Raw genomic sequence first — 17,933 nt, forward strand, 5'->3', positions numbered from 1 at the left:
ACGCTTATCGATGGGTAAACAAATCAAAAGTGGACTTGTGAAATAACAACAATAGAGGAATGACTAACAATATTTGTTGATTGGATAAAAACGGCAACTAATTAAAAATGTCTCTGCCTCCAAGAAAAGCGACAAGTACAACAGGAACGAACGCGGTCGTACAGGCAGTCGAAACATATATTCAAAACCAAAATTTGTTGGGTGAGATTGCCGAACTGGATGAGCTGCTATATGATTTAATTGATCTGCATAAGTACAATGAAGTAGCCCTTAAGCGCGTACTGCAGTGCATATACAACTTGCTGCAAAGCAACAACAGGTGGAATGTAAAGTTTGGCTCAAAGGTATTTCACAAACTCATTTCGGTTGTCATCGCCGAGGGCGACGATGACGGAATTCCACATGGTCTGCATCGTCAGCTTGTAGCCAATTTGCTCATATGTGTGCAAATTCATGCCCGCAAGTTTCCCCGCGTCGATGGCAAATTCCTGCTACGTCAACTTTGGTCTCTAAGCCTTAGTAGCGAACGTCAGCCACATGCCGCCCAAATCCTGGTGCAGCTCTTTGATGATTTCCTACGTGAAATGGGTGATGAGTGTGCCTGTTCATCTGAGCTGCACGCTGTCATACAGGACCTGCTGCAATCAGAAGCTCGCGAGCAACGTAGATCAGCACACTTTCTCATGAGGAAACTTCTCATGATATTACGAGAGGAACCCACTGCTAGCACTGCTGGACGGAGCACACGTGTGCTTGACTCTCTTAAATGCGATGAGCAACAGTGGTCGTCCTACATTGTCATAATGGAGACCCTGGAAGAGCACCAATCGCATTTAGTGCTGCCCACCCTGAGCACGTTGCTGCCCCGTATTGCGGAGAGCAATCAGGAGGATAATTGGCTAATTTGGCTACGCATTCTATATGTCCGGCTATTGCAGGACAACAACATATTGGTGTTGCGCTGGACATTGGAATTTTTCTTTAACCGGTTTGACGTGTCTAAATTGTGTCGATACAAGCTGCTACCTGAATTCCTAGCAGCCACAAACAGAACACAGTTGTACAATGTCGAAAGCTACTTTTTGCCAGAGATAAATATGAAGCTCTTCATGTCGGACGAGACACAGGCACAAGAGTTTCTGGAAGCACTGGCCACAGTGCCCTGGCACTCCGTTCCACTCCACTTTTGGCTGAGCAAATTGCAGCCCATTAAAGCTGTTCTCATTAACAAAAAAGTGCTCCTGCAGCTCAGCTCACGAGTTCGCGCATTAACCAATGCAACGTTGCGACAAAAAGCTAATGAACTTGTGTTCAATCTCCTCGAGGTAAATTTCCGCTTTCCGCATACATTAAATATTATTAATTAATTTTATTTACATTATTATAGACGTCTATTAGCAGCTTGACTCTGGGCGATTATCTGATCTTCATTGAGACGCTTTTTAATGTGAGCGATAATTTTTATGACCATATACGTTTGAAAGCAAAGATACAACATTGCGAGAACTTCAGCGAAGAGATCCCTCGTTTCAACAAACGTTGCGGTGAAATTATCTTTAAGGATGGCATTATGATATTCATTGATGAACTTTTAAAACAATTACGTACATTGCCTAGCTCTCAGCACGGTTGGTGGCGCTTCTTTCCAATCTTCAACATGAATGACATGGAGCCTGAGCAACAGCAGACATGTTTGCATTATTATAGAACTCAATATAATATCGATACTGAAATGTTTGAGAAGAGTGCAAATCTTGAGGAACTGCAGCAACATATGTTGCAACGTCTGAGCTGTCAAACCAAAGATGAAAAGTCGTTTGTGCTGGAGCACTGCGTTGATTGCTTTGTGCGGGCTAACCTCGAGAACTGGAGTCAATTAAAGGAGCTGCATTTACAGCCTTGTGATCTTCTAGAAAGTGGCACAAAAGCAACGTTGGCTCACTTAACCCAATTATTGGAGTTTAGCGACACAAGAATCGAAGACGAAGCAAACGTGCTTTCCACCGTGATAAACCTGTCGAATAAGCATCCCAACTGTGATGGAGTGTAAGTAAAAATAATGAAATCTTAATATTACTATCCGTTTCTATATTTAATAAATTAATGTATTTTTGCAGAGCTGCGAGCGTTGTAAGCTATGCGATAAAGTTTTTAAGTGATGATGAAAATACGAAACTTGTAAGAGATACAGTTAATAATCGCAATGGTCTCATATCGTGGTATATTTTAACCAACGCGATTCCCAATTCCTTGATTCTTGAAAGTATCCTAAATGGCGAGATAACCACCGGAGACGCTCGGTAATTACACTGAATAACAAATTAAAAAGTTAAAAATATATATATATTGTTTTCTACACAGCATTGAATTGGCATATATCGACAGCCTTAGCAATAATCCATTCGACGATGTTGATCTGCGTACCAGATCCATATATTTCCTCAAGCAGAAACCTAAGCCGGATATAGTAAATGCCATCTGCAGTGAACTCCAGGATATTAACAAGGAGTTGAACGTGAAGAAACCGCGTTACTATGAAAATTGTAAAGAGCATAGAATCAAAATACGCATTGCTAGAGCACTTTTAATATTGAAGGACGGAATCAAATGGTCCGCTGAGATGTGGAACGCTGTGCTATCGCTGAATGATCAGCTAAACATTAGCTATATGTATGAATGCCTTGTTGCTCAGCTACTTCCTGACATCAAAGAGTTGATGGATCGAATGCAATCAATGGCAACGCTCAAACCTAGTCAGCAGGTATCAATTATTTCCATTGCCCATATATATTGCTTTTTGAATTGGAAAGTCCTTGAGTTGACACAATTACAATGCATTGTAAACTTGCTGTTGCCGCACACAATGGGAGCGCACTATCAAACCCGACTCTTCGCTCAGCTCGTTTTGCATAAGCTTGCAGTAAAGTGCGAATCAAACAGGTAATTTTCATTATAATTTTTTACTATATTATATATTTTTATATCAAATTAATTTCTTAACTGTTTGTAGTATGGAATGGCCTATTCTCAATACAATAAAGGCTAGCATTGAAACGACTCTGGGCTCAAAGTTGCACGAGTTGAACAATGAAACCCGTCTCTTACTACCGGAAATAAGCTCAAATTATTCAAATGCTGATATTATTTTGTACATGACAAATACGCCATTTGATGAATATAAAAAGCCTATGATCACTGATGAGGCGCTTAGAGCGAAGGTAGAAGGGACGCGAACTGCATTGAAAGCGAGAAGGAATCCAACCCCAATTATGCCGGAAGTTCTAGTCAAGGCGGCTAATTTAAATGTTCAGCGAAAAATTAATCCTATTAACGATATTTATACAGACAATGACTTAGAGCAAAGTTCAGAGCAATTGAATGAGCAGGAGCTCATAGTGGTTGCATCTCTCATAGATAAGTTACCCAATCTTGGTGGATTAGCGCGCACCTGTGAGGTATTGGGTGTCAAAACCCTAGTTTTGGGCGCTAAATCTTTTGCGCTCAAAAGTGACTTCACTAATTTAAGGTATGTAACTATTTCTAAAATGAATTGCATGTTGAATTGTCTCTGTTTGATTTCAGCATGACCGCTGAGAAGACCCTTAATATCGCTGAAGTCAAGCCCGCGTCACTGGCCAGCTATTTGATTGAAAAACAATCGCAGGGATACAAAATTGTGGGAGCAGAACAAACAGCACACAGCACTAACTTCACAGATTTTAAATTTCCTGAAAAGTGTATTCTACTGTTGGGGTAATTTAATTTAGAAACGTTCGATATTGTTTAAATATTAATTATTAATTCTTATTATTTGTTATAGGCATGAGAAGCACGGGATACCAGTTGATCTGATAGCATTATTAGATTTTGCTGTAGAAATACCACAATTTGGTGTGGTGCGTTCCTTAAATGTGCATGTGACTGGCTCTTTGTTTATTTGGGAATACTGCAAGCAGCATATCAAAAAGTAAAACTGTATACATCCATTAAGGATCTGAGATTTAAGAAATGTTTTCAATATACCCCAAATTCGCTTTAAAATAATTTTAAATCACATTTATGAAAAAAAGAAATACCAATAAACATATTTGTTTTTTACTATATTCACAATTTTGGTTAGTTAATTTCTTGGCGGTTTTAAGTGCAAATTATGTTAATTTATTTTTAAAATATAAAAGCGAATTTCAATTGGTTGAGTTAGTGCACCTGCATTAAATCGATAACAAAAAAGTATCAGCTTATCGATGAAATAAAATTGTCGACAAATGTATCGATTCCGTTCGCGAATAAATAAACAAATAACAAAACAAGAAAACTAAGGGGCAAATCGTAAATAAGATGAGTTTCTCCGAAAATACTTCTGATTCTGACTGGTAAGCACTGTTAAGCATAATAAGTCCCCAAGTAAAAGCATTAAAGTACATTTAGGAAAGATGCAAAAATCAAAGAAAAAGGTAAAGTGAAAACTGGATGTGGGAAACAGAAATACAGCCAAAAGTTTTGTGAAAAATGGCTTAACCTTTTTGAGCCATGGCTTAGGCGATCCGCTGATGATCCTAACAAACCATTCTGCCGGGCTTGCCAATGTCGTTTGGATTGCAATCGTTGTCATTTGGTGAGACATGAACGTACAACGAAACATAAAAGAAATTTGGAGTCACTGGTGACCAAGGGAGAAGGTGCTGTGAGAAAGGAGTTAAGTGTACGCCAAGAACGTAGCAAATACTACCACCAGCGAAAGCGCGCCCTTAAGGAGGTGAAACAGGAGCCAGTGAGCACAGTACAGGAAAATGATCTTTTAGAGATGGAGCCAATTACACAAATTACACCTAATGGGGTCGTCGAAGAGAGGTAATAAATATTTTCCTTATAGCAGGCAGTATTTGAAGTAATGTTTAATGGCAGCACCCATAACTTCGAGGTAATTGAAGAGCCCGCACAGGAACTGCTCCAAGTAACACCGATTGTCAATACGCAAGCAGCTCTCATGACAGCAAATAGCGCAAAACCGGAACCACCAATTATTAAATCGGTCCCAAATCGCAACGCTAACGCTTCATCTAATAAAGAAGGACTGAAACTATTGATGCAAATCCAGCAGGACAAGAACGAGCTAATGGAATCATTTCGAGACCTGATTGGAGTTCAATTACCGCACCCACCATTAAGAGAGAAAAATCATGTTGATCTGTTCTTCGAAAGTGTGAGCTCCAGCGTTAAAGCGCTTTCTCCAAAACTCATCGCGGAAGCAAAAATGAGAGTATCGCAGCTCATTTGTGAACTCGAGCTGCGTGGATTAAGAGATAATGATGAACAAGGAGATCCCACTGGTATAGAGATGCCAATTACACCAATGGTAAACAATGGTCCCCTTATGGCTCAGGAGACCAATGGAGACCAACGCATAGCTAATTGTTTTAGATCTATGACATAAAATAGAAAGCCGGACTTATGATGCAAATATAATTATAGGAGAACTAGATCTAATTTGTAAAAAAAAAAAAATTGTAAATAGTTTTAATTGGATATAAGTGGCTAATCCCATACCTGTATTTTGAAATAAAAGAATCGATTCATCGTATGTAACGTGAAAAATGTATCGATATATAGTATTTTGGCATGACACATCACTATTAGCCGGTGTCGCCAAATTGTATACAAATATACATAATAAAAATCGTTTGGCAACACACCTCCTACCACACTACTTAGCGAACCTACAGCTGTAAATATTAATTTAATTGTTAAGTTTATAAATCTTTGTAATATTTTTCATCCAATTTAACTTCCAACATTCACGTCGATGGCCCTCGTAGCTAGCACGTTTAATAATTTTTAGATTTATATTTTTTATATATTATCTAATAAATAAATAATAATAATAATAATAAAAATCGTTTGCTTGGGAACATTAAGGTAAGCTCTTGCACATAAACGTAGACGTATTCAAGTGTTTAAAACCTATTTTATTTTCAGTCACAAATTATAATAAAGCATCAAAATAGCAGCATGCCATTCAGGCGACATAGCATGAAATCTGAACAAATTCTAGATCGAGAGAAGCTATTGCAGAGCATAGTGCGAGATCGTACCTTATTAAACAATTATTTTCAAGACTTGAGAACAAAAGAATGCCAAAAGACAGATCAAGAACCCCAAACAACGACCCTAAGCCAGAAAACTTTGCATATGCAACAACGGGATAGCTACGATTTGTTTTTTGAAAGCGCTTGTATCAGCATCAAGAGTTTGCCACCTAAACTGGCAGCTGAAGCCAAAAGTCGCATTTCACAGATCATAACCGAATTCGAGCTGCGTGCTATTTCACAGCAGGAAGCGCAACAGGAGAAGCAAAAGGAAAAGCAACAAATAACCAAGACCGGGAGGCTGTCCAATGAATCGCCAATGGATCCTTCATCGGAGATCGTATACGAGTTTGAAGCATACAGTTGAAGGAACTGTCACTGAATTACCTGTCAACATGTTCGATTCGGAAAGAAATTTAGTGTATCTGGGCCTTTTTCACAGGACAGCACCTTAAATTTTATAAATTTTTTTAAATTAAAAAAGTCTTGGCTCTTTAAATATTAGAAATAATTTGGTAACTTTTAAAATTTAGTTTTAATGCTTGTGGCCTCCATTCGGAGTTGAATTGTAAAAATTGATTATGTCAAAAAATCCTAAAGTTTGCATCATTGGATCGGAAGGCTGGTAGGTCCACACACCAAATGATTCTTTCTGCCTTCTTACGAAGTTTTCTTTATACGTGTTTCAGGGGATCAGCAATTGCAACCGCTGTGTGCCAGAATGTACTCCACTATGATTTCGATCCCCAAGTTAACATCTATGTGTACGATGAGATTGTGAGAAACAATTACCTTTCACAGGTCATGAATGAAAAACACGAAAATATTAAATATTTGCCCGGAATAATGCTGCCCAACAACTTGGTAAAGTCCACTTATTAAATTACTTTTGTATAGTTTACTGAGAATCCATTGCATTTAGGTTGCAGTCAATGATCTTATTGATGCTGCTCGAGATGCAGACATATTAATCTTTGCCACGCCGCATACCTTTTTGAAAGCGTATTGTAATATATTAGCGGACCATGTGAAACCGGGGGCCTATGCTGTTTCATTAGTAAAGGGACTCGAGCACATTAAAGATGGGGAAATTGATCTCTATTCGCATGCCATTACAAAGCACTTGGGTATACCATGCTATTCAATGATGAATGCTAACAGTGCCATGGAAATGGCACAGGGTAAACTCTGCGAGATCACTATTGGCTGCAACAACCAAGATCATGCAAACGAATTGACTAATTTGATTCAGACTGAAAATTGCATGGTCTTTGCCATAGACGATGTTAATGGAGTGGAATTATGCAATTCCCTAAAGGATTTGGTTGCGCTAAGTGCCGGCTTCATTGATGGCTTGCGATTGGGAGATAATGCCCGTGTGGCTTGCCTTCATCTGGGCTTAAAAGAAATGATGCGTTTCATCAAGAATTTTAATCCAACAACGAAAGTGTCTACCCTATTCGAAAGTTGTGGGTTAGCAAATTCCGTGGCGTCCTCCTATGGTGAGTAACAATTAACTGCAATACAGTAAGTGGGAACCTGTTGATAATACCCATATTTTCTTTCTAGGAGACAAAAATGTGACATTTGCCAAAAACTTGGTTACTTCGAGAAAAACAATACCGGAAATCGAAGCAACTCTTCTGAGCGGTCGCAAGTTGCTTGGGCCCATTATTGCAGAAGAGGTCTATGCATATTTGGAAAAGTCGAATTTGCATGAAACGTGGGTTTATAATAAATCGTCAGTATATATCTGTACTATCAATAACATTTCTTTTAAAGGTATCCATTGTTTTCGACTGTACATCGAATTTGCCAGAGGGAGGTGCCACCGTATGAAATTGTTGAAACCCTCCGTAATCATCCGGACTTGAGGTTCGTATGATTCTTTTGTTTTTAAAATCTTGCTGATTATTCAATCCTATTCTATTATAGCAATTACTCCATCACCAACCTGCAGAAAGATGAGTTTTCAATTTTCTCTTCCAACGCAGATAGTGTTCTTGAGAATATAGCTGACACAGTTCCCGATTTCAGTACTGATTCAGCTGATAGCAGCAGAAGGGTTGAGGAATTGAATGACGAACCCATTTTTAATTCCACTTCAGACGATGGCTTTTGGAAACCATATTTTGATTATTTCAATGATCAAAGTAATTCGAGAGAGCTAAGACATGTTGCTCGTAACTCTAATACTGCAGCTGAAACTTGTGCATCGGATTCCGATAAGGGAAGCATGGAATTTTCTTTTGAAATGGGAGCGATGAAGGACGATCCAGAAATTTGTCTTCAGATTAAGGACACATCAGTGCCGAAGGAGGACCTCCTGCTTATCGGCTCACAATATACTGCGAATCAAAATCCTACTGATAGTAAAACCTCGAGCCATGGAAAGCAAACACAAATCAATCCGATAGTAATGTCAGATGGGAATACGACCCCCGATAACCCTATGCCAATGCAATACCAAGGCAGGCCGCGAATTGATAAATATGAAGAGTTGAAGGTGCGGGTTAAGGGAAAAGAGAACCCCCCACCGGAGACTAAAACAGTGGCACAATCAAAATCGATCGATGAACGATTTGGGGAAAACGTTGGAGACCGAACAACGAGAAAATCAACTGCGCTTAGAAAATCGAAGTCGGCTGACAATGACAAAAGGATGCCTAAGGAAAATTCTTATGAAATGCGTTTATTTGAAGACGATCCTCAACAGGAGAAGTTTCTAGAAATGATGCGCAAAAGGGAGAAAGATGAATTGGACCTGAAGTTATTAAAAAGATCAACAATTGAAAACAAAATAATGAGAGAATATGTGGAAAAACCAAACAAAAATATTGCCAAAGAGAAAAACGATAGATTGAGAATGGACTTGCCTACAAAGAACACTAATAACAAGCCCTCCAATTCTGAGGGTAGTTTCAAATACGACTATAAAATAAGTATAAGGTCAAAAAAGGTTCCGATCGATCCTTCAAAGGAAAAGAATCCATCAAATTCAACCAAAGCTGAGCTAGATGCGCAGGGTAACTGCAACCAGAACATTCCCGAGAAATGGGAACAACTATCGTTGAACAAAGGCAAATTAGAGTTCCAAGAGAAGCTGCCAAAGTCGATGTTACTAAAGCCTATAACATTTCGAATAAAGCCTATCGAAACAAAATCAAATACCAAAATTGAGATGCAGCAGAGATCAAATAATGTGACTTCAACAGATTCATCATTTCTGGCACCCGGCTACAATAACGAACTGGCGTCAAGTAATCTAACTGTCCAAAGCGAGATAGCTAATGAGTCGCAGGAAATGTGCAAGAGTGTTCCCATGGAACCGATCGGGGCTAATCAACAATCCGAATATTTCAATGAACAGAACGACAAGTTTTCTCCTGGTCAATTAACTGAGAAAGGATATTATATATCTTCATTGTCTCCGCGATTTTCAGTCGAGGACGTACAACAACTTAAAGCAATGGAAGACTACGAGAAAATGGAAGCATGCGGCATAAACGCCAGAGATGGAGATGCTTCGAAACAAAATTTGGAAAATACCATTGAAATGAAAGCCAAAGGCACATCAGATTGGAACCATCAACAACAGCATGATGATAAGACAATGGATAAAAACACGAGATGGATACGATTTAATTATGACGAGGCTAGACGTGTTTGGCAGCCGGAGCGGAAGAATAACAAATTGGTTCAGGATTTAGAAGCGGAAGTGGAGAATACTATTCTAGATACCGAGATACCTAAAGAAATTGAAAGCAGAGACAGGTCGATGAAAAACAATCGCGGGGATGAAAATCCGAAAGAGGAAGTGAAACAAAAGGAAAGAAAGCGCAAGGAGCACAAGTTAGAACGAGCCAGACAAGACAAAAAGAAATCAGAAATGGTAAATATACAGGATGCAGAGGATATTTTAGATGAACATGAATTTAAAGAGTCGGACGAAATTAAAAAATATGGTCAGTATTTGCAGTTTAGTCAGAAAGGGCAACCAATTTTAGATCGATCTCAAATAGACGAAGATATCAATTTTATGGCAGCCAATCAGTCAGAGAATATGCGGTCTAGACATGGAGAAATCAATACGCTGCTAGATAGCCAAGAGAAAAATAACAATCGTGACAACAGAACGAAACTTACGAAACAGACAGTTCCGTCTGACGCGGACCGGACAACTCGGAAAAATTGGCAGCTATTGCCCTTTAGTGGAAGTCAAGTGAAAGATGAAGCTAAGGATCTTCAAAAGGTTGATGCTAAATTTAGAAGTGCACAGACGTTTCCGTTGGATATGGAACCCGCGAACACTCAAGTCGCTAGAAAATATGTTGAGAATATACCAAGTATAAAGAGCCGACAGAGTACAGGAATTGATCGGAATACAGAAGATACGGGAAAGGTTCGCGGCAAAACTGGAAAGCATACTTCAGAATGGGATTGGCTGTTGGATAGTGAAAAGTTTGACAACTCTCTCAAGCAAGAAAAGAATGTTCAAGCTCTGGATGCCTACAAATATAGTCATCTAGCTGATTTTATTGCCGGAGAGGATAGAAAGCAAAATAAAAGACAACAAATAGAAAAGGAACTCGAACGTCAGCAGAGGCTGCACTATAAAATGAATAAGAGTTCTCAATTGCCAGTCGAAGACACGCGAGCACAGTTTAATGAAGTCATAACAGAGGACGAGTCAATGGATCAGGTCAGATTAATGGATAGACAAAAATTGAATATGCCGATAAGCACATCAATGCTCAAAGCCAAATCGAGTGCTGAGCGGCCAACAGAGGTAGATAATCCAGCACAAGCAAAGGGCAGAACCAGTAAATTGTCATCAACACAGCCCACCGAAACGCCTAGAAGAGAATGGCGTCAAGAAAGGATTGCGTTGGAGAAATCGAAAACACCGAACCAGCGCGAAGACCTTTCACGCTCGGCCACCCAATCGAATATAAATGAGACTGAAACGGAGCCCAATCAAACGAAACTCAAGCGAATGGAGACGCAAATCAGTAAAATAAGCAAAAGATTAGCGAAAATCATGACAAAGGGCCAGCCAGGCCAAGAAAAGTATAAAGAGCGACCCGTCGCCTATGAGGGCAACGATCCATATAACATAGAGGAGGGTGATAGGACGACCAACTCTTCCCCTAGACAGGTTCGCGAGCAGCAACAGGGTAGAGTCAATAGAAAGGTCTCCATCAAGCCATTCCATCCGCCGCTCAATCCGCGCGTGCGCATTCCACGTCCTCCATTCGATGTGCGAGATCAGGAGTACCACACCATGAGCTACCGCCGGCAGAGTGAGCTGCATCGCAACGCGATTCTGCCGCAGAAGCCGTTGTCGGTTGCATCTCAGTCAATGCATGCGAGCGCCAGTGTACCAAAGCTGACCCGTCCCGTCTTGAAGCTACCGCCTTTCATGATGCGTTCCTCCGTTTTGGCCATAGAACTCGGATTTTTTGCGGCTTTTTTGTCACGTTACAGAGGTGGCTGCAAGTAACCATTGGCGAACTACGTAAATTCGGTTAAAAAATTTACCTAAATTAATCCAGATAAAATTATTTTTTTTTGGCAATAAATTCGTAAAATATATTGAGTTTTAGCATTTATTTTGACCAGACATATGCCTCGGAAGCTCGACGATGGAACACCTGACGCGCCTCCACCGACTGCAGTGGCCGAAACGTGTTCAACAGCGGACGTCCACGGCGATCTCTGAGTTGCCAAAACTTCGGCAGTTCCAGGTGCGAAATGGGCAACACTTCGGCAAACACGTGCCACACCACAGCCGGCGAGCATGGGGGCGTGGTCAGCGATCCCATGTAGGCATAAAAATTCCCTCTATCCAGGTTGCCAAGCAGCGATCCGAGTGTAAGAAAAGCAGGCGGGGTGTAGCTGCTATTAAAGTCGCCCAGGTGCAGCAGCGAACCAAAGATCTCATTAAGGCCGGGCTGATAAAACAGATAGCTGGTCTGCAAGAAAATACGAATTTATATTATTTGCTTGCTTAGGTTTGTTCCAAGAATTCTTTCACTTACCCGCACCACCTTAAAGAGCACTGCGAGTACGGCCAGTCCATCGGTTTGGTTTCTGGCCTCCTCATCACTCTGGTATCTTGTGTTGCGATGCACAATATGCATTTCCAGATCGTAACGCCGCCCGTTAAGCAAATGCTCGGAGCCCTTACGCTGAGACGAGCCCCAATGAAAATGCACAGCTCTCGCCTCGTAGAAATCCCTCAGTAGTCCGCCAGTGAGAAAAGGACGTTCCCCCAGCACCGTTGTCGGCACGCTGAACTCAACTGCATGGAAGTTAAAAGAGATTCATTAATATCACAAATATATTGTTGGGCCAGCATACATGCCTGTATGTCCATTATTTCTCACACTCAAGAGCTCATCGAAGGGCTGGTCATAATGACCAAAGTGCAATGGAGGCAAGCCAATGGGTATTGCCTTGTGGAGACTCAACGAGATGGGAGACTGATAGTTACCCCCACATTGTGGATAACTAAGTCGCCAGCTTTGAGGATCGTCATAGCTGAAGCGTAGCCCTTCTGGCAGCAGATCTAGTTGAGGATAATTTTGTATAGTCATTAGGATAAATACAGTTTGAGCTCTTAACTTAAATCTTGTACGCTATAGTCGGGTAAGTTGTGTTCGTAAAAATGGGTTTTACTAATTGTATTTTCAGTTTTAGAATATTTCAATATATGGATCATCCAAATGTTGGATAAACGGTCAACTATTATATAATTGGATAGCTTAATAATATGGACTTCACTAGACTAGAGGTGGACTTGGTTTCAAAAATATATATTATTAATATTAATAATAATGACTATGACTATGAGCAAACTCGAAATAGCTCAGCTATCGGCTAGATCAGTTACGTAACTGTCTTGTTAAGGAGTGCGCCAGGTCGTCGGATGATGAATATGGATTATCTTGTTACTTGATCTATGGCAGTCACCATTCACTGCAGATTAGTTGAGCAATCCCAACGATATTCAATCACAATGGCTAACCGCTTTGACTCAATTCCCAAAACGCAGAGCCAATTGCGTACCATAATTGTCCAATTTGAGTGGGGAAGTCGGGCAAAAGGCTAAGATATTTGCGCCATCTTATATAACCTTATTGTAAACAACAATAAAAGTGCTGCGACATCTTCCATGGTTATTCGCTATTCGCAGAGCATTTGTGCATGCAATTTTAATTATTGTTATTATTTACAAGCCGCGTCTTTTGTTTACTATCCATTAGTTGGCCTATGCGTACGCTTCACTCCCTCTCGATTTGACAGTTTTATGAGTACTTAAGGTGACATATGAGCGATATTAGATTAGAGATGGCTCATAAATTCGCCCAGTGCGTAAGGTGCATGTACCGTTACAAGCAGGCAAGGCCCATTGAGCATACTGAAGAGACCCGAATGTGTTTGTGTTGCAAACACAAAGTAGTATTATTCACTTGCACAATTGTTAATGGCAATCGTTTATATAGATAGCATGGACACACTCGATTGATTTGTAAATAAAGTTCTTAATTTGACAATAATACCCACTCGCTGAGAAGGGCAGCAGAAACAGAAGACGCTGATAGAAGTCGCCAATTGCCGGAAAATGCATTCTGCGCAATTATAATGACAACTGTGCACAGACGTACATTAACTCTTATTCAAGTGTAAATCAACTGAAGTATGCAATCGTTATGTACACGAACGACCCGACAAAGAGGCTCACGCACGCTGCTCTGCCAACTGAGCCGCGCTCATGGCGGGCTTAGACCTTTATACGGATTCGTGGTCTCCGACAGCCCTTCGTCAGAGTCGAGATCTTTTGGGAAATGCCATCGGCTCTGGGGGGTGGATGGCTTGAGAGTTTCTTTTTTTCATGCTCGATTTCTGCGGCTCAACGACAACAGCGCCAACAAACAATGCCGAAATAAGTTGACACACAGACAGTTATAAGCACCCACATAACATTTACAGATTTAAGCTGCTCATATTTTGGCAGCTGCACAGCTCCGAGAATGGATTCTAGTTGAACTTCTGTGTTTACTATTACAATTCACTATAGAAACATTCCGATTACAATGATGACATGCCAAAATTCCATAACACTGAGCTTTAAGCTTATCTTTAAGAATTTACAGTTGTTTTCGAGATTAAAACTACAGTTAGCTAACGACGATTTTATACCCTGACTTCATTACATCTTATTGTCCTTTTAGTTAAATATGAATACAAGAAAATGCAAAATAAATAAATAAATACCAACATTATCAGATTAGCGATTCAACATAATTTATTCCATTTCTAACAGAGCAAAAACAATATATGTTGTACAATTTAACTATTTTTTGGTATAGGTGTATATACATATCGAATTCCCCAAAAAAAATTAATATAAAAACTCCATTTATGGTTTACAACTAAAGAGTTTCAATAATTTAAAATTTCTGATTAGCTTAGCTATGTTTAAAGAAAGAGAATGTTTTATCGCTAAATTTCTCTTCAGATTTTTTAACGGAAAGCTTTCAATGCGATTGCAATTATTGAAGTGTTGCCAAAAGTATAATATATCAGCTCAAAGATCAAGATCAAGATCATAGTCGAGCCAATTCTTGGCCGATAAACGATTTTTTAATGCTGTGCGATTCACTTCAATGTGTCTGTATATAAACAAAATTTCACAAATAATTCTCTTTCTCTCATTTCTTGTATACTTATACAATCAATTTTATTTAAATTATATATACATATGTATATAAAAGCTTTTTCAAATGGGATTTGTGTGCCCAGTGGCAAAGTAATTTCTTAATTTAATTTCAGATAATTAAAAAGATAAAATATTTTTGTAAGTAAATTTTATGTATATTTAAACAAAATATACATAGAGTTCATGTATTAAAAAATTTTGAACTATTTCGTCTCACAGTTGGCCAATACAAACACAGACAAATTACCCACTAAATTAAAAATTATTCAAAAATTCTCTTCATTTTCCTGGCTATGTGCGTATTTATATTGATTTTTCGCTCGGACTTAACGTGTTGCGGAATAAAACGTAGCAAAAAGCAACAACAACCGGCTCAGCATCAGTTGTTGAGGCGCAGTCGTTAGCAGCGTCGACGCTAGCGTCGTTGTCGATGCCGACGCCGACAGAGGCTAAGCAGCTCATATTTTACCAATAAGAATTTTGCGCAGTACTCAACTGTGGCCAATAGGAAAACAAACGTAGCTGCAGGCAGAAGTCTTACTAGATAAAAAAAAAAAGAAAACGTAGCGAACGAAAAAGTGCACAAATTCAGCGAGCGAGTGCAAGACAATGTGGATAACGTGGAAATTATTGAAACAAAAAGTGTAACGTACTGACCTTATAATTGATATTAAAACAAAAACAAGAAGCAAAACTTAAAGCTACGCAAAAAGTCAACAAATATTTATCGTAACCAACACAAACACTCGCAAAACAAAACAAAAACAACAAAAACACCGAAATGCGCGAGCTTTGTGAACTGCTACAATGCCAGGCGTAAGTAAAATATGCGAGAGAGGGAGAGAGAGAGAGAGAGAAGGGTAAACAGCGTGAAGAGTCGAAGCAAGACGAGACGAGGCACGGCGAGAAAATCACGCGACGGCATAGACGAACGACGCTTTGGCGCGCTATTTTCAGTACGCGGTTCGCGAATAAAGCGTAGATCCAACTGCAAAATAATAATAAAATATTAATTCTAAACTATGCCAATATGCTGGCACATGCAATGCCAATAGCTGCGACAGCGACTGCGACGGCAATGGCAAGCGCAACAGCAGTAACAATAGGAAGTGCGAAGTAACAAACAAAAATTTAATACCACCAAAAACGGCGAATGAGACGAGCAAAACACAAAGCGCAAAAACAGAACAAAGCGTAGTCAAAGCGTGCGCTGTCTCTCATGTCTGTCTCGCTGTCTAGCCAGCCAGCCAGCAGCGTGTACCCATACCCAAAAGCAATTATAATTCGTTTTGTCTTGTTTGGGCTTTGGCATGTGAGCGCGGACTCTTTATTTATTTATTTATTTTTATTTTTGTTTTTTGTGTTTTTGTCTTCATTATTATTTTCTGTTTCTCAATTTACTTCGGATACGTTAGCCAAAAGAATGCGCGGTATGCGCGTTTCAAAAAAGTATCAATTCAAGCCTCGTGTCTCAAGCAATTCAATAGAAATTGGCCTGTGTCGAATACAACGACGACTAAACCAAAAGTCAATTCGCTTGGGAGTTTTTCCGTTGTTATTGTTAATCATTTATATTTAGAATATAACGGTATATTGAGTGATACACTAACACAATTCATTTAGTTAATATTCCAAAACGCCTGGCGCTAGTGGTAATTAAGTTGACTAACCAAACGAGACCTGTTTTATCGCTTCAGCAACAACCTGATGAGCAGAACGAATCAACTTGTACTGGTGCGCCATGGCGAGAGCGAGTTCAATCTGAAGAATCTGTTTTGCGGCTGGCACGATGCGCCGCTCAGCGCGGGTGGTAAGCGTACAACAGTGATAACAGTACATTTGTTATTATGCTCTCAACAAAGGGTATTATGCTTTTGTCGTAAAGGACGTAACACAATGCGTATTTATGTTAGATTTGATCGAATTAATGTCAGAATAAATTCTTTGTTGTCTACACATATACATATTTCACTAAATAACCATTATCTATGTATATTAATTAATATTGCATTAGGAATTCTGTAAATTGAAACATACACAAATATTTTACTTATGTATATATTTAAAATTTAATAATATTTGTATATATTCTATTCTATTTTTGAAATTCTGATTTATTTTAAAAGATAAAATAATTGACTTACTCTTATACTAACCTTCAATTTTCGTTTTAGGCCTGGAGGAGGCGCGAAGCTTGGCCGCTGCCAATTTGAATGAAGCCAACATGGTATTCGATAAGGTTTACTGCTCGAGGCTGTGTCGATCGAGGACAACGGTCGAAGCTATATTAAGCGAAATGCAATGCTCGTTTTTGCCAATCGTGTCCGATTGGCGACTGAATGAGCGGCACTATGGCAACCTGACAGGAGTCAACAAGCGCGTGCTGGCCAATCAGTATGGCGAGGAGCAGGTACAGTTCTGGCGACGCAACTACGACGGCTTACCGCCGCCCATCAATGAGTCGAATATCTATTACTATCAGATCGCCAACAATCCTGCCTTTCTGGATGTGCCACCCAATGAATTTCCCCTCACCGAATCCATGCGCATGTGTGTGGATCGCGTCGCTCCCATTTGGCTAGAGATTAAGAAAGAAGTCCTAATGGGGACACGTATCTTGCTCGTCGTCCATGGAACCGTTGCCAGAGCTCTGATTAAGCATATCGAAGGTGCGCTACATTATTCCTAATATTTGTTCAATAAATCTAAAATATTTCCTCTGTTTATTTCGCTTTTAGGTTTCTCCGAGGAGCAAATCGAAAAGGTCAACATTCCCAATAGTGTGCCAATCGTATACGAGTTCAATATTAAGTCCGGAGAGCTCGTTGGGGATGTCAAATACTTGGGCGATAGCCAATATATTGAGAAAATGAAGAAGAAAGTCGCGGCTATTGGCGATTGAGAACTTAATTTTCTTTTTGCAAAATTTTGTAAAAACCCAAGTATTTAAAATTAAGACAATATTATGTAATATTAACTATTTATCCGACTATTCTCGTCTTTATTTTTTTTATATTTTTATTTCTTGATAAATACAAACTACCAAGTTGTCTTTCAAGACGCTTTTTTGTATAGATAAGCGATGTTAAGCCATATAAGGGCTTCATTAGATAAGATATATA

General features: G+C 39.5%; 5 protein-coding genes across 9 annotated transcripts; 4 read left to right on the forward strand and 1 right to left on the reverse strand.

Annotated features, from left to right (window-relative positions):
* The first annotated feature begins 32 nt into the window (after window positions 1-32).
* On the forward strand, window positions 33-4,103 carry LOC108659941 (uncharacterized). Its single transcript, XM_018113122.3, has 7 exons — window positions 33-1,325; window positions 1,388-2,046; window positions 2,118-2,300; window positions 2,362-2,940; window positions 3,011-3,526; window positions 3,583-3,753; window positions 3,821-4,103. Exons 1-7 carry the CDS (start codon window positions 108-110, stop codon window positions 3,969-3,971), a joined length of 3,477 nt encoding a protein of 1,158 aa, XP_017968611.1. The 5' UTR covers window positions 33-107; the 3' UTR covers window positions 3,972-4,103.
* Window positions 4,104-4,204: 101 nt separating this feature from the next.
* LOC108659943 (uncharacterized) lies at window positions 4,205-5,581 on the forward strand. The gene is made up of 3 exons (XM_089256214.1): window positions 4,205-4,373; window positions 4,429-4,851; window positions 4,906-5,581. The coding sequence occupies exons 1-3, from the start codon at window positions 4,339-4,341 to the stop codon at window positions 5,432-5,434; spliced, it is 987 nt and encodes a 328-aa protein (XP_089112340.1). The 5' UTR covers window positions 4,205-4,338; the 3' UTR covers window positions 5,435-5,581.
* An 843-nt stretch (window positions 5,582-6,424) lies between these two features.
* Window positions 6,425-11,683, forward strand: Gpdh3 (Glycerol-3-phosphate dehydrogenase 3). Its single transcript, XM_018113648.3, has 6 exons — window positions 6,425-6,711; window positions 6,776-6,950; window positions 7,009-7,588; window positions 7,656-7,809; window positions 7,869-7,961; window positions 8,022-11,683. Exons 1-6 carry the CDS (start codon window positions 6,668-6,670, stop codon window positions 11,587-11,589), a joined length of 4,614 nt encoding a protein of 1,537 aa, XP_017969137.1. The 5' UTR covers window positions 6,425-6,667; the 3' UTR covers window positions 11,590-11,683.
* Window positions 11,682-16,558, reverse strand: CAH8 (Carbonic anhydrase 8). 3 transcript variants are annotated; one of them, XM_089256215.1, is made up of 4 exons: window positions 16,482-16,558; window positions 12,454-12,657; window positions 12,128-12,390; window positions 11,682-12,061 (listed from the first exon to the last, which is right to left on the reverse strand). In XM_089256215.1, the coding sequence occupies exons 1-4, from the start codon at window positions 16,552-16,554 to the stop codon at window positions 11,696-11,698; spliced, it is 906 nt and encodes a 301-aa protein (XP_089112341.1). In that variant the 5' UTR covers window positions 16,555-16,558; the 3' UTR covers window positions 11,682-11,695. The 3 variants fall into 3 exon arrangements, with proteins under 3 accessions (XP_089112341.1, XP_089112342.1, XP_017968615.1); XM_089256216.1 differs by lacking the exon at window positions 16,482-16,558 and adding an exon at window positions 15,143-15,275; XM_018113126.3 differs by lacking the exon at window positions 16,482-16,558 and adding an exon at window positions 13,656-14,313.
* On the forward strand, window positions 14,987-17,803 carry LOC108659945 (phosphoglycerate mutase 2). Of its 3 annotated transcripts, none has more exons than XM_018113128.3 (4): window positions 14,987-15,627; window positions 16,509-16,621; window positions 16,986-17,480; window positions 17,550-17,803. In XM_018113128.3, the coding sequence occupies exons 1-4, from the start codon at window positions 15,593-15,595 to the stop codon at window positions 17,711-17,713; spliced, it is 807 nt and encodes a 268-aa protein (XP_017968617.1). In that variant the 5' UTR covers window positions 14,987-15,592; the 3' UTR covers window positions 17,714-17,803. The 3 variants fall into 3 exon arrangements, with proteins under 3 accessions (XP_017968617.1, XP_017968618.1, XP_089112343.1); XM_018113129.3 differs by having other exon boundaries at window positions 14,988-15,455; XM_089256217.1 differs by lacking the exon at window positions 14,987-15,627 and adding an exon at window positions 15,704-15,927.
* Window positions 17,804-17,933: the final 130 nt, after the last annotated feature.

Source organism: Drosophila navojoa, chromosome 2 (assembly GCF_054131105.1).
Source record: "Drosophila navojoa isolate 15081-1374.11 chromosome 2, UAZ_NAV_1.0, whole genome shotgun sequence".
In the NCBI taxonomy this organism is placed as follows: Eukaryota; Metazoa; Arthropoda; class Insecta; order Diptera; family Drosophilidae; genus Drosophila; species Drosophila navojoa.

Coding starts and splice junctions, on each gene's coding strand:
- LOC108659941 (XM_018113122.3), top strand. CDS start 108: ATGTCTCTGCCTCCAAGAAAAGCGACAAGTACAACAGGAACGAACGCG. Junction 1,326..1,387: donor TTGTGTTCAATCTCCTCGAG/GTAAATTTCCGC, acceptor ACATTATTATAG/ACGTCTATTAGCAGCTTGAC. Junction 3,754..3,820: donor AAGTGTATTCTACTGTTGGG/GTAATTTAATTT, acceptor TATTTGTTATAG/GCATGAGAAGCACGGGATAC.
- LOC108659943 (XM_089256214.1), top strand. CDS start 4,339: ATGAGTTTCTCCGAAAATACTTCTGATTCTGACTG. Junction 4,374..4,428: donor AATACTTCTGATTCTGACTG/GTAAGCACTGTT, acceptor AAGTACATTTAG/GAAAGATGCAAAAATCAAAG. Junction 4,852..4,905: donor AATGGGGTCGTCGAAGAGAG/GTAATAAATATT, acceptor GTTTAATGGCAG/CACCCATAACTTCGAGGTAA.
- Gpdh3 (XM_018113648.3), top strand. CDS start 6,668: ATGTCAAAAAATCCTAAAGTTTGCATCATTGGATCGGAAGGCTG. Junction 6,712..6,775: donor ATCATTGGATCGGAAGGCTG/GTAGGTCCACAC, acceptor TACGTGTTTCAG/GGGATCAGCAATTGCAACCG. Junction 7,962..8,021: donor CGTAATCATCCGGACTTGAG/GTTCGTATGATT, acceptor ATTCTATTATAG/CAATTACTCCATCACCAACC.
- LOC108659945 (XM_089256217.1), top strand. CDS start 15,842: ATGCTGGCACATGCAATGCCAATAGCTGCGACAGCGACTGCGACGGCA. Junction 15,928..16,508: donor GTAACAATAGGAAGTGCGAA/GTAACAAACAAA, acceptor TTATCGCTTCAG/CAACAACCTGATGAGCAGAA. Junction 17,481..17,549: donor TCTGATTAAGCATATCGAAG/GTGCGCTACATT, acceptor TTTCGCTTTTAG/GTTTCTCCGAGGAGCAAATC.
- CAH8 (XM_089256215.1), bottom strand. CDS start 16,554: ATGGCGCACCAGTACAAGTTGATTCGTTCTGCTCATCAGGTTGTTGCT. Junction 12,658..16,481: donor GATAAAACAGGTCTCGTTTG/GTTAGTCAACTT, acceptor ATCCTCAACTAG/ATCTGCTGCCAGAAGGGCTA. Junction 12,062..12,127: donor TGCTCTTTAAGGTGGTGCGG/GTAAGTGAAAGA, acceptor ATTTTCTTGCAG/ACCAGCTATCTGTTTTATCA.